General features: G+C 39.9%; 1 protein-coding gene across 1 annotated transcript; it reads left to right on the top strand.

The window, feature by feature from the left end:
- The first annotated feature begins 405 nt into the window (after window positions 1-405).
- On the top strand, window positions 406-12,565 carry LOC146386584 (inter-alpha-trypsin inhibitor heavy chain H3-like). Its single transcript, XM_084927744.1, has 22 exons — window positions 406-570; window positions 771-800; window positions 1,052-1,075; window positions 1,216-1,370; window positions 1,522-1,626; window positions 1,725-1,887; window positions 2,486-2,596; window positions 2,701-2,829; window positions 2,933-3,046; window positions 3,129-3,297; window positions 3,413-3,538; window positions 3,658-3,839; window positions 7,931-8,116; window positions 8,237-8,376; window positions 8,549-8,709; window positions 9,022-9,048; window positions 9,154-9,216; window positions 10,142-10,255; window positions 10,448-10,649; window positions 11,546-11,718; window positions 11,967-12,078; window positions 12,200-12,565. The coding sequence occupies exons 1-22, from the start codon at window positions 457-459 to the stop codon at window positions 12,336-12,338; spliced, it is 2,739 nt and encodes a 912-aa protein (XP_084783870.1). The 5' UTR covers window positions 406-456; the 3' UTR covers window positions 12,339-12,565.
- Window positions 12,566-14,783: the final 2,218 nt, after the last annotated feature.

The raw sequence follows: 14,783 nt of genomic DNA, 5'->3' as shown, positions 1-14,783 counted from the left end.
TAATAATCAAGGAACTGACCTCACAGCCCATTGTTCATTTAGTGGCCTCGTTTCAGTCATTGTGTAAAGGTACTGTTTATATGGTTGGACAAACCTGCAGTCAGCTGTGACTGAAGAAGTCACTTGAATGAGTGATGAAATGTTTCTCCCACTGAAAACGTTACGTCCAGATGAACAGAATCAACTTTTTCGGATTACTTTCTTGAAACCGTTGGTGTTGATTTTATTTTCACTTTGCTAAGTCTTTAAATAAGTGTCGATTGGATTCACTCTCCCAAACATCCACAAACTAGCAAATATTGTCTTTGTGGTTCACAGCCACCTCACAGCCTCCTGGACATTGAGCTCAGGGCAGTTGACCAATATAGGAAAACACACAGATGCGTGTCCCTCCCACAGGGCACTGAGAGTTTTGCTCTGCACTGAAGTCAGCCAGTGTTCAGTCAGAGTTTGGTCATGTCTGGACTGTTGGGTGTTCGCCTGCTGCTGCTGTGGGGCTGCGCCTGCCTCTGGCTGAGCAGCTCAGCCTCAGGAGCTCTGGTCATCTCCAGGCACGATGAAGCCATACAGGTAACGTCAAACACTTTTGTGATATGAAACTGAAATAACTTTGTGGCATGATTTTGACAGCGCTGACTTCAGAAAAGTAGTAGTAGTAGTAGTTTTTTTAACCCAAAACCCTTAAACACCAACTGTGTCTGAGTTTTTTGGAAGCTTTTTCTTACAACTTATTCATGTAATCTCCGTAATATCCTGTGTGTGTATTTCAGGAAAGAAGAGGAGCTGCCAGATCACTGCAGGTACTTGGAAAACTATTCACACATAGTCTCTTTGTCTTAGTGAAAACATCTCATTAGTTTTTAATCACTGCTAAACATCAGTTTCTGATACTGCGTCATAACAGCTCAACTTCAACATAACACAGATCACACTATTCTTAAAGATATATCTGCTGGTAAACCAATAACAATATATATATGCAGTGGAAATTCACAGCTTAGTGCAGCCTTATTATTTTTTAATGTGAATGTATCGCCTTTTTTTCTTACAGAAAAGAAGTACAAATGAAGCAATGGTAAGAAAAGTATCCATTCAAATTCCTGGTGATGATAATGGTGATGAGAGATAATAGTTTTAATTCAGATTAAAAAATCAGATTCATAGAGAGAAACCCATTTTTATCTTCTTACATTTCCTTCTGTCTCTCTCTCTCAGGTGGAGGTGCACAGTGTGACAGTGGACTGCACTGTGACCTCTCGTTTTGCCCACACTGTCATGACCTCCAAGGCGTTCAACAAAGCAAATTCGTCACAGGAAATCTTTTTTGAAGTGGAGCTGCCCAAGACTGCTTTCATCACAAACTTCAGCATGTTAGTCTGTTTCCTCTCTAGTCATTCTGACAGTTTTATAGGCCAGTCCTTCATTTCACAACTGTGCTCCAAAGCTGAATTTCTCACTATCATGCAGTCAATTTATGTGCTTTACATGCCTCATGTCTATCTCCATCTTTGTGCCTCACAGGGAAATCGAGGGTCAGGTGTATGTCGGAGAGGTGAAGGAGAAGGAGAAAGCTAAGAAACAGTACGAGAAGGCTGTTTCCTCTGGACAGACTGCTGGACTCGTCAAGTGAGCCGTCCAAATGAACCAGAAACACAGATCGTGTAAATTCACTGGAGAAGCTGTCAGATGTCTGTGTGCTGTTTTCTTGTTGTTGTTTTTTCCAGGGCTTCTGGAAGAAAGATGGAGAAGTTTTCAGTCTCTGTCAATATTGCAGCTGAAAGCAACGTGACCTTTGTCCTGACATATGAGGAGCTCCTTCAGAGGAAACTGGGCCGATATGAGCTTTTGACCAGAGTCAAACCCAAAACACTGGTTCAGGACTTTCAGGTGAATCCATGTTTGATTAGATTTTCTACTTTTTTCTACTTAGGGTGTCCCAAAAATGTATTCTTTGTATCTGTAGTGCTTTCAGTGGGAGAAACGTTTTGTCACTCATCAAAATGTATCTTTGCACAATAACTGAAATTAGCCCACTGAATGAACAAAGGGCTGTGAGGTCATTCACTGATCAGTGATCAATGGTCTTTGATAAGTGGTTGCTGATCAATAGTCATGACAATTTGCATATTAATGATCAAGGAACTGACCTCACAGCCCATTGTTCATTCAGTGGGCTAATTTCAGTTATTGTGCAAAGATGCATTTTGATGATTGACAAAACGTTTCTCCCACTGAAAGCACTACAGCCAGATACTGTTTATAAGGTTAGACAAACATGCAGTCAGCTGAGACTGATGAAGTGACAAAATGTTTCTTGCACTGAAAACAGTTACATCGAGATGAACAGAATCCACAAATCAACTTTTTGGGATTTCCTTACCTGGATGATTGAGCATGCATCAAGACATTTTAACCCTCATAGGGTGATTTCCTGATTTACATTAGAAATGATCTCCTTTCTCCATGTTTGCCTTTGTGGAGACAGATTGTGACAAACATCTATGAGCCTCAGGGCATTTCTTATGTTGACGCCCATGCAACCTTCCTCTCGAATGAGCTGCTCCCTCTGGTGGAGAAAACTGTCACAGACAGAAAGGTACCTTCATACAATAATAAACCTTCTGATTATTGCGCTGCATTTTATTGCACGGTTGAATCTCAGTTGGGATCATAATTGTGTATGTATTATTCCCTTTTCAGGCGCATATCTCATTCTCACCAACCATGGAGCAGCAGAGGAAGTGTCCAGGTTGTGATGGAACACTTATTGATGGAGATTTTATTGTCAGCTATGATGTGAAGCGAGAGAAGAACCTTGGGGACATACAGGTCAGTGAAAGCTTCAAGTGCTGAATAAGATCAAATTGAAAAAGTGATTTATTACACCGTTGTTTTAAAATTCATTACTTTTTGGAATCTGTCTCTTCTTCAGATTGTAAATGGATACTTTGTGCACTTCTTTGCTCCTGAATTACCTAAACTCCCAAAGAATGTGGTCTTTGTAATTGATATAAGTGGATCAATGAGTGGAAGAAAGATGGAGCAGGTAAGAAGTTGTTCTGACCCCTGATGTGCTTCTAATATGTCAAAGTTCACGTGGACACACGTCATTCTCTGACTCTTTGTAGACAAGAGAAGCTATGCTGGCCATTCTTCAACAAGTCCATGAAGACGACCACTTTGCCATCATCCTGTTTGATTCTGTTATTGAAACCTGGAAGGATTCACTTACCAAAGCAACAAAGGAAAACATAACTGAAGCCATGGATTACATCAGAAGAATACATAGCAGAGGAGGTAAGAAATACAAAAAAACAAGCAAACAACACACAAAAAAACAAACAAACACCTAACAGCACAAAAACATTAATAGTTTATGCATTTTAAAACATGAATTGTGTTTTTCTTTTAGCAACCAATATTAATGATGCAGTGTTGACCGCTGTAAACATGCTGGTCAAAGACAGACAGATGGAGAGGCTACCAGAGAGAAGTGCAGATATGATTATATTACTGACTGATGGAATGCCAAATCAGGGTAAGTATGTAGAGTGAAAACATACCGTAGGCTAGATTATGTTTGTTCAGCATTTAACATTTAACATTACATTGCGTTTAGCATTTTTTTCTTTATGTTTTGCATGCATGCATTTGTAGGAGAGAGCAACATTGGCAAGATCCAGGAGAATATGCGTACAGCTATTGGGGGAAACATGTCTCTGTACTGTCTTGGATTTGGAAATGATGTGGATTATTCCTTCCTGGATGTGATGAGCAGGCAAAACAAAGGCCTGGCTCGCAGAATCTTTGAAGCTTCAGATGCTGTTGCTCAGCTCCAGGTGCGAGTTCCTCTTCCACACGAATATGTGTAGCTCCCTTATTTAGAAACCTTTAGATAATAACTTCTTCCACAGTGTAACCTCGTGTGCTTTATGCAAGCATACTTTCTGCTAAATCACCTGCAAATTATAATTATAATAAATGCAGCCTGTTTGTAGCTTTGGAAACCAGGATCACTGAGTTGGAGTCCCAGCTCCAGACCCTTGAAAATCCTGCAGCTAACCAGAGCCCTGTAGTCCATGTGGGCTTAGCCATCGTTAACTGCCTCCCCGGGCGGTTTGTACAGAGTAGCCAATAGATCAGGCCAGCTGGGTAACAGTAAGCAGGAAGTCCATATTGTCCCATTCACCAACCCATAGTTTGAATTATTCTATCTCCCGTGGCGAGGAAAATATTCTCGTTATTGGCAACTGTTTTGAGATGCGTGAAACTAGAGACACCAGCGACCATTGTCTTCCAGTTAGAGTCGGGTGGACTGATCCAAATATTGATAATATCGATAACAACACTAACAGTGTTATCAGAGCGATATTTGAATTTGTTTCTTCATTAAAAGGTTGAGTGTGTTGCATCTGAAAACAAACAAATCTACACAAACACCTCTCCTCTCCTGCGGCGCACTTTGCCCTACCCCCTTCTCCCCTTAGTTGTCCCATTCAGATAATATATACAGCCCACAACAACCCAGACAGTTTGAATTCATTTGAAAGCCTGACTCTTAGTCAACACAATGCAGAGCAGCTACCTAAACTCTCACAGAGGTTGATTATCTGATAGATTCTCACTGGATATGACTCTGAATACTCTGGCTCCCCTGCAGTGTTGGGCAAGTTACTTTCAAAAAGTAAATAGTTATAGTTACTAGTTACTTCTTCAAAAAGTAACTGAGTTAGTAACTGAGTTGCAATATTATAGAAGTAACTATTTACTGGGAAAAGTAACTATTGTGTAACTTTAAAAAAAATGTCTAACCCCCTTGGGGTGAGAGTATAATTGCTGTTACCTCTACAGTTCACCTTTAAAAACTATTTATCTTGCCTTGTTTGGTGTCATTCTTTTCAGCACAAATTATTTGTGCCACTTCAAAAAATAATCATATCCACTATGAGATAAAGGAGCACATCACAAGCCTGATACATCCATGCATGACAGCAGGAGATGTATCACTCCTCCTGGAGACTACACTAAACACTAACTACACAACACACTAACTACACAATCCAGACAGCTAAACATCACAAATCTCTCACATCTCAAAGCTCTCTCTCTCTCTTTCGTTCTCTCACCGCCTTCAATCCTAAAACACCCCCCTCTCCCTAAAGAACCAAATGCCATGTGACCATACCAGTTTTTTTATTGGTCGACATGGTACATTTTTCCACCAATAGGTAGGGGGTGGGGTTTTTCTTTTTTGGGGGGGGGAAGAATCATAAGCAGAGAGTGCTTGCAAGCGCTGTCCTTAGACAGTAAACGTGACGATAGTATTCTGGAGAAAACACCATGTATATTTTTTTTATCATGACTTTTATGATTTTTTTTTAATCCTGACTCTGGTTTTACTTGGCCTATCAACTCAATTTATATAGCATTATATAAGATGCTATATGGTATATAGCATCTTGTTTCTATGTGATCTTAAATTGGTCATGTGATTGGTTTACCATGAGTACTTTATTCTTCCCCAGCCAATCAGCAGCACTCATGCGATTGTTAGCTCCCGGTAAGATGAGCTTCAGCCTTCTTCTGTGTGTTGAAAAATAGTAAGGCATCTGCACTGCATTTTCTTCTTAGTAACAGTAACGGCATTGTAATGACAGAAATAGTAATTAGTTAGATTACTAATTGCTGAAAAAAGTAACACCGTTACTTTTAATGGCGTTATTACCATCACTGCTCCCTGGGGCAGTCCTAGCCTGTTTGGTGCCCTGGGCAAACACTCCCTCTGCCACACACACATACAAACACACACACACACACACACACACACACACAAAACATATTAAGGATTATACATTAACATATCTTATTGTGAAAACTGATGATGGAAACGTACTGAAATTAACCAGATAAATATTTTATATAGTGAGAGAGAGAGACTATGCAAATGGCTAACAAACAGTCATTATAATTCGTCATGCATTGAGAATAGCAGACAAATCAACATTACAGCTCTTCCAATTAATGACTAATTAATATTGTGCTGAAAACAGTCCAAAAGAGTCAATAAGCCACACCAGTGTCTACTGTCTGCCTACTGCTTACTATCATAGCCAAGTGGCTAAGAAAGGTAAACAGAAGTTTTCCCAACCCCTACTAATGAATGCTATCTTGTTTCAGGATACATGTCATACATAATACCTGCTATTATCCAAAGACACATCTGCTTGCCTGTATCTTTTGCTCGTTTCTCTCTTCTTTTCTCTTTTTTTTCTAAGCTGAGGACCTGATGGCTTTGAACTTTTCTTTTCCATCTTCCAACAGTAATTATGCACTCCAGTATCAACACCCAACCCTACAACATAAACTAACAGACCTACCTATCTGGAGCGCAGAATGGACAAACTTTGGACAAACTGCCTGAAATGCGTTGACAGAGACATGTCAGGGATTTTGAGTCATTCTGCGCTCCAGATGGATTAATTGCGTTAAATTTTTTAATTGTGTTAATCGTGATGAGGGCGTTAACGTTGACAGCCCTAATTTGATTGGTTTTTAATTTGGTTTTATTTTGCAAGCTGGTTTTAGGTGCCGCATTAGCCAGCCAGAGAGTACCCTGCCATTCCACCCCTCTCCTCCCTGTGCAGCAAGGAGCAGGCACCTCATAAATGGAGGGCGCCCTTACTCCTCGCAAATAGGCATGTGCCTATGCAATCTCCAGAATGTGCTGGCATGATGTTGGGGCAGGATGGGTGCAAGCAACTTTTTTTTTTGCAGATGCCATGATGCCGTCCCAACCACGATAGCGCCCTGGTCAACAGCCCAAATCGCTCATATCAAAACCCGCCACTGACTGCTGCCCTGAAAATAGCCTCAAATCAGAAGTACCTCACACCCTATTATAACTCACAAATGCATACCTTACTCAGGAGGAGAGGAACATGGTTTCTCACTAATTAGAAGTTCTTCATTGAGCCTGGAAAAAGAGTTTTTTTCTCTTAAAAGAAGCGATTAGAGTATGCTTTAGGTGTCAAATGTACTGCAGTGTAACCGTTTTAAATAAAGTCTATCTAATAGACTCTAATTTGTTCATGTAAATGGGGAATCCTCTTCACAAAGATTAGTTATGGAGTTCCGCAGGGTTCTGTGCTCGGACCATTTCTGTTTATATTATACATGCTTCCCTTAGGCAGTAAAACAAGAAGGCATAGCGTACATTTTCATTTCTATGCAGATGATACCCAGCTTTATCTATCAGTGAAGCCAGATAACACACACTAATTACTTCAGCTGCAGAAAAAAACCTAAAGCCATAGTTGTTCTTGACCAGGATATGTCCTTAAATGTGCATATTCAACAAATATGTAGGACTGTTTTCTTGCATCTTCGCAATATCTCTGAAATTACAAACATCCTGTTTCAGAATGATGTTGAAAAACTAGTTCATGCATTTCTAACTTCTAAAAAAACTCACTAAAAGCCTTCAGTTGATCCAAAATGGTGCAGTGAGAGTACTGACTAAAAGCCAGTAAGTATTTCTCCCATACTGGCTTTTCTTTATTGGCTCCCTGTTACATCCCAAATCAAATTCAATCTTCATATACAAGGTGTTAAATACTCAGGTCCCACCTTCACTTAAAGACCACCAAAACAAAGTAATGTAGCACCTTAACAGAGCACTTCGCTCTCTTACTTGTGGTTCCCAGGTTATTTAAAAGAAGAGTGGGAGGCAAACCCTTCAGTTTTCAGGGCCCTCTTATGTGGGTTTGATTTCAGGAGCCAGACAGACATTGTCATGATTTCTTAGATTTTCATTTAAAGCACTGCAGTTATGCCATATTCCTATGAATTATATGCCATCACTATTTCATGCTGAGTTTACGATAGAAAATTGGAACATGCAAATGTGATAAAGTGTGTGTATTTATTTCAGGGTTTCTACGACGAAGTGGCCAGCCCTCTACTTTTAGAGGTGGACATGCACTATCCTGACAATGCAGTGGATTCTCTGACCACCAGCCACTTTAGCCAGTTGTTTAATGGCACAGAGATTGTTGTGGCTGGCCATTTAATGGACAACGACCTTGACAACTTCCTGGTGGAAGTGGTTGGACAGGGGGTGAGGAAAAAAAGAAAAACACAAAAAATGGCAGAAACATTGAGATATTGAGTAGACATAGCCTATATTTATTTGTTTTACTCTGGTTTATATGGATTTTATCTTTTGTTTCTCCTGTAGCTCGAAGAAGACTTCAGAGTCCAGGGTCAGGTGAGTGCCGCAGACTGGGATGTTTTTTACCCAGACGAGGAGTACATCTTTGGAGATTTTACCGAGCGGTTGTGGGCCTACCTCACTATCCAGCAGTTACTGGACAAGAGGTCAGTTTAAATCAGTTCAGTTTGGCTGCTAAGGCACATTGTTCTCATAAGAAATATGGTATGATATATAGTCTTTGATGACACTTGTTCTTTTACCAGGACGCTCATTTTAATCATTTGATGTTCTTTTAAAGGTTTCCCTGTAGTAATACATATATTTTCCTTCTGGCAGCAAGAGCGGTACACCAGATGAGAAAGCCAACACAACAGCCAAGGCCCTGGATATGTCCCTGCAGTACAGCTTTGTCACCCCTCTCACATCCATGGTTGTTACCAAGCCCGAAACCGAAGACTCAACAAGCAGCCCTCTTATTGCTGACAAGCTGACTGAAGGTACCTGGAGAAAACAGAGTTTAAAAATGTAAAACACTGGACTGGCTTTTCTTAAAGAGACAAAAACTATATTGACTGATGAATCGGAGGGGTGTGTGTGTGTGTGTGTGTGTGTGTGTGTTTGTCAAGTGTCACTTTGAAATGGCTGCAGTCAAGCTTTACCACAAAAAGCAAAGCATGGCTGCAGCTCATTCATAAAGAGAACTGGTGACTGAGTTTACATTTTCCACATATTATTCCTCTTTAGTGAAGTATACCAGCAGAAGCTGGAGCTCCAGTTTAAAACTGTTATCTGTCTGTTTTTTCTCACAGAGCAAAGACAGCAGGCTGAAAAAATGAGTAAGTGCTTCTCGTTTTTTAACGATAAATCACAAAAAAGATTTATGGGACAAAGTCAATTTGTTGTATTCATGTTAATTTGGATTTTATTCTCCCTGTTCAAAGCATATAATTATATACATGCGCAGTCGTATCCACGGCATTCCCAGCCAGCACCCACATATTTTGGTAAGTACATCACATACAGTTCAGATAGGATAGATTGTGCTCCAGCTATGACGTCTGACTTTGCTGATATTTACAGATCTGCATTAAGAGGCACACTTAACTAGATAAATGCCATGGCATCTTTCACAAACATAGGAGGACTTGGTGACTGCTTGAGTTTAAATTTGGTGCCACTTTAAATTATTGCTAATTATTATTTCAAGTCCTGCTGGACTAACTGGTCCAAAGATGTGTGGAAATGCTCTTCATTGCTCTCAGATAATGAATAATTTTGGCTTCATCTAAATTTTAGCTTTGTTGGCATGTTTTCAACAGTATGCCAGAAAGATGCCATTTCTTTGAATGTAAGGACATGTTTAGACTCTGGTTAAAAATGGATAGATGCAGATGAAACATTAAGGAGAGCAATCTTTTTGGCTCTGAGTAAGGAAAGGCTCACTTGTAGTCCTTTCCTAATATGCTGCTTTTGAATTCCTTTTTATTCTGATGGGGACAGTTTACAAAATGAACCCCATGTTTATAAATTAGTCAGGAAATAGATCACTGAAACCGTGTGCCATTTCCCAAAGATATTGATACATATAATTTTATTTTTGAAACCCTGACAAGCCTCCCCCTGCTGGCCATAAGAATGACAGCAGATTTAAGACATCTCCATATGTGCTTCTCTTTTTGGATCCAGAAACTCCATCTTTAATATAGAGCCTGTGATGGACATATTTTTTTAAAAACAGTATCAATGTTTCAAAACACTGACAACAACACTTAAGATTATGTAGATTATGAACTAAAATGAAGTATATGGACGTGGTTCCACCCATGAGTGTGGACTTCTCATGGGTGGAACGTCATGACCGTCATGCTGCTTGTGTGTTTTTCTGCAATATGTATTTATTCCTGTCACACTATTCTGGGGCCCCTGCAGTGGATGGAGATCCTCACTTCATGATAGAGCTACCAGACCGAGGTGATGCTTTGTGTTTCAACATCAACGACAAACCAGGAACCATTTTCAACCTGGTCAGAGAGTCAAATTCAGGTCAGCCCCGTGTACACAGCTGTCTTAAGACTTAGGAAATGCAGTCTTAGTGTTGTCGTTGTTTTTCTTCATGTATAATTTTATAGATCCAAAACTTGTACTGATATTTTTTCCTCAGTTTACACATGAGTTATGCAATATGTGCTAGAAAGTCCAGACATCATGTGACTGACTGGATCCCACTGTCTCCAGGTATTTTGGTGAATGGTGAGATTATTGGAGACAAGAAAACTCCCCCTGATGGGAAAATAAACACCTATTTTTGGCGTTTTGGCATTGTCCACCAGACCCTTGGGGTCAGGCTAGAGGTGAGCACTGAGGACATCTCGCTGTTCCAGGACGGCAAATGGGTCAAACTGCTTTGGTCTGACGCGGCCTCCATTAAAGGATCCAAGTGAGTGATTACATTGTTAAAGTCACTGCAAAAAAAAGGTCTACGTAGTTTCTCCATCATCCAGGGAGTCTTACGAGTTTGAAAACAATGCCACTTGATTTCTTGAAGTTTTATGATGACGTTTTAGGATATTTGCCTAATGTTACCGCTCTATGTAAGCAACAGTTGGCTACATTAACTACTGACTGGCTTACCAACTGCCTTTTAAAACTCCCAAGGCCAAGCAACACGGTGTCTTTTGTGCATTGTACAAAGGAGTGCTTGGACCTCTACATGGGAAAAACCAAACAACCACTCCATTAAGGCATGTCATAACATAAAAGAGCCCACTCGACAGGACAAGACTCACTGTAGATCTGCATCTGAAGGATAAAGGTTAGTCTGTCGAGGATGCCAAAGGTTACATTTTGGACAGAGAAGACAGATAGTTTGAAAGAGGAGTGAAAGAGGCCGTCTAAGTCCACTGTGAACGACCATCCTTGAACAGAGGGGGTGACTTACGCCACCATCTTACATCCACCTAAAATGCAGTTTCGAGATTCCTTCCCAGGTGTTTCAACCTCCACTAACATCTTGTGTCAGGTAACCTCAATATGCCACATGACAGGTGAGGCAAGGTCTCACAGTGGTTTCTCTCAAAAGGTCTGGTGGTAATGATCCACTGCTTTTTTCACACTTTGGCTCATGTGATTTTGTGCATGATTAATCATGAGCCAATGATCACCTCCTAAGGCACAACCCTCACTGTGGTTTAAATACCTGGGACTCTCCACCTTTTGGTTTTTGAATCAAAGACGTTTCTTAGATGTGAGATGAAACGTCTCCATGAAACTGAAAGAAGTCAGGCTGCTTTCTTTTCAAGCTCTTATGATTGATTTTTATTCTTTCTCCTACAGTGTGGATCTTCTTGTGACCAAGGATCGCAGCCTAACAGTAACACTAAGAGATTCAGTTAAGTTTGTGATTTTGCTTCACAAAGTGTGGAAGAAGCACCCATACCACCGGGACTACTTGGGTTTCTACACCCTGGACAGTCACCTCCTGTCCCCTGGTGTTCATGGCCTGCTAGGTACAACATGACACATTTCTTCTCTAAATTTGTGGTTTATCACTGATATTTTCTAAGATGTTTCCATGTTCTATGTTAATGCAGTTATTAAAAAAATAATATTTAACAACAGAGGACCACTAATTTCTTGTATCAGTAAAACAAACACAGCAAAACTCAAATTATTTAGGTATAATTTAAAATTACCAGTGTTGGAAAGGGTTCAAATTCAAATATTTTTATAATTTAAATGGTTTACCATCCTCCAGGTCAGTTCTATCATGGGATTAACTATGAGGTGGCACACTTGCATCCAGGAAAAGTCCCGGAGAAACCAGATGCCACCATGTATGTGAAAGGACAGGAGCTCAATGTAACCAGGTACACTAAAGACTTCAGTCTGAAAGTGTTTGCATGCAAAATGAATTTTAAATGTGTTGTTGCTGTGTTTGTGCTCTCGCAGTGTGAATCTTCTAAATGAAACATCTCTCTCTGTCAACAGAGGCTGGCAGAGGGATTTCAGGAACGATGTGAAGAACGGGGAAAATGTTCCGTGCTGGTTCATTCACAATAATGGGACTGGCCTCATTGACGGACATGTGACAGACTACATTGTTTCCGGCCTTTTTAAATCTGTTTAAGAAGAGGCCACACAGCCGTACCAGCTGCTGAAATCATCAAAATGCAATTCTTTTAAATAAATATTCAAATCCACAGGCACTTACAGCACCAATAACCAGCAACCAACACAAGACAGCTTTCATTCATAGTGCTGTATACATAATAATCTCAACAGTGTCAAGTACTTGGAGACTGTAATGAAAATATGTGCAAAACAGTCATTAAAGATGTGTTCAAGATTGGTCAATATGTGTCCCTTTTTCATGCTTTCAAACACTGTTCGTGTTTCCTCCTATTTACTGGAAAATGTATTTAACTTAAACACTTTCAAAACAGGGCTGGGCAATTAATTTTATTGAACGCCGTGAAAACTACAAACATAAAACACAAAGGCTTTAAGCGCTTCAGTCAATCAAAAGTAACACTTGTGCTTTAACAACAAAAAATTACCTCGTGGCCGCCTGCCACTTCGGAGGTCCTAGAAGAATACCTTTACAGTCTTGTGCATTCTAAATTAAAACATAAAATAATTAGAACACCACACATTACAAATTTTCACAATATTACAATACAGTTATAGCAAATAGCAAATACCTTATACAGCTGGTAGACCAACCAGGCCCCCGCAGATAGCTCGCTGAACTCCTTAGCGTGATTATTAAACGTGGGCTCACAGCCTATATTATCACGCCCAAACATCGCGATAGCAGCGGTGTAACAAAACTTGTTCTTTGTGACAAGATAAACATGTCTCCTATACAAGATAAACACACCTTTACAATATTGTCCACAGAAATGTACAAGCAAGAACATTTTAACTGCTGGAACCATCTATTAAACTTCTTCATACATAAGCCATTTCTGTGACACTTACAACTGGGCAATGAAAATGTGAAACAGGCATCATAAACATGCCAACATTTTATTACTATCTAATCAATGTTTCCCAAAACAATGCTGAAGAAAATTTAAAAAACTAAAATGTAAAAATCTAGTGTGTTTTGGGCTTGAACGAGCGCATTACAGTCAGGCGAGAGTCAGTGAGAGAAGATGTGTGTCTGGATTTGATTTTTTATTTAATCACTGAGGATGTTTGTTCACACACACTCCCTCCACAATGTTTGGAACAAAGAAACATTTTTTTGCAATTTTGCCCAAGTACACTGTATAAGGATTACATCTAGTTTTTATACATAGTCCCCAAGTCTGAGAAGATCAAAATTAATGAAAAAATTTACATCAATTTAAATGTGAATTTAAAAAAATGTAATATTTGAATCAACCCGTGGACATCACTAAATGTTGTGCTTCCTCCCTTAAGATGCTCTGCTAGGCCTTTACTGTTGTCACCTACAGTTGCTGCTTGTTTGTGGGTCTCTCTGCATTATGGTTTGTATTAATATTGGGTTGACTTGAGATCAGGTGACTGACTTGGCCATTGAAGAATGTACAATTTCTTTAGAAAGTCTGGATTTGTTTCTTTTGCAGTCACGTCATCAATAAACATTAGTGGCCTGGTTCCACTGGCAGGCATGCATGCTCATGTTATAATGCTACCACCACCACGTCCACCATTCAGGTTCAAGTTACTTTTGGCAGGACAAAAAGTTGTAGAAAAGCAGAATATGAATAAAATGTATGAACAGTATGAATAAATGTGGAGAAATATATGTTTTGTTGTCACGAATTCTTCTGAAAGCACCATTAAGAAATGGTCATTTTTGGATCAGCATGAAGCTTAGAATAGATCTTTCTAGAACAGAATAGATCTTTATTGTCACTGTTGCAAGAACAACAAAACACATTAGGGATGACTGCATACAGAAAAACACATTTCAGTATTCACATATGCCTGACTTGAAAAACAGTGACTCTGTCCTTTATGTACATCTGCTAAGGTGTTTTCTATCTTTCTGTCTCTCTGTCTCAGGTGGAGGTGCACAGTGTGACAGTGGACTGCACTGTGACCTCTCGTTTTGCCCACAGTCATGACCTCCAAGGCGTTCAACAAAGCAAACTCGTCACAGGAAATCTTTTTTGAAGTGGAGCTGCCCAAGACTGCTTTCATCACAAACTTCAGCATGTTAGTCTGTTTCCTCTCTAATCATTCTGACAGTTTTATAGGCCAGTCCTTCATTTCACAACTGTGCTCCAAAGCTGAATTTCTCACTATCATGCAGTCAATTTATGTGCTTTACATCCCTCATGTCTATCTCCATCTTTGTGCCTCACAGGGAAATCGAGGGTCAGGTGTATGTCGGAGAGGTGAAGGAGAAGGAGAAAGCTAAGAAACAGTAGGAGAAGGCTGTTTCCTCTGGACAGACTGCTGGACTCGTCAAGTCAGTTGTCCAGATGAACCAGAAACACAGATCGTCTAAATTCACTGGAGCACCTCTCAGATGTGTCTGTGCTGGGTTTTTTGTTGTTGTTTTTTTGTTGTTGTTTTTTTTGTGTTTTGAGTGTTT

Source organism: Perissodus microlepis, chromosome 5 (genome assembly GCF_051167445.1).
Source record: "Perissodus microlepis isolate ML-2025 ecotype Zambia chromosome 5, ASM5116744v1, whole genome shotgun sequence".
NCBI lineage: Eukaryota > Metazoa > Chordata > Actinopteri > Cichliformes > Cichlidae > Perissodus > Perissodus microlepis.
This window is presented reverse-complemented; position numbering and strand designations above follow the sequence as displayed.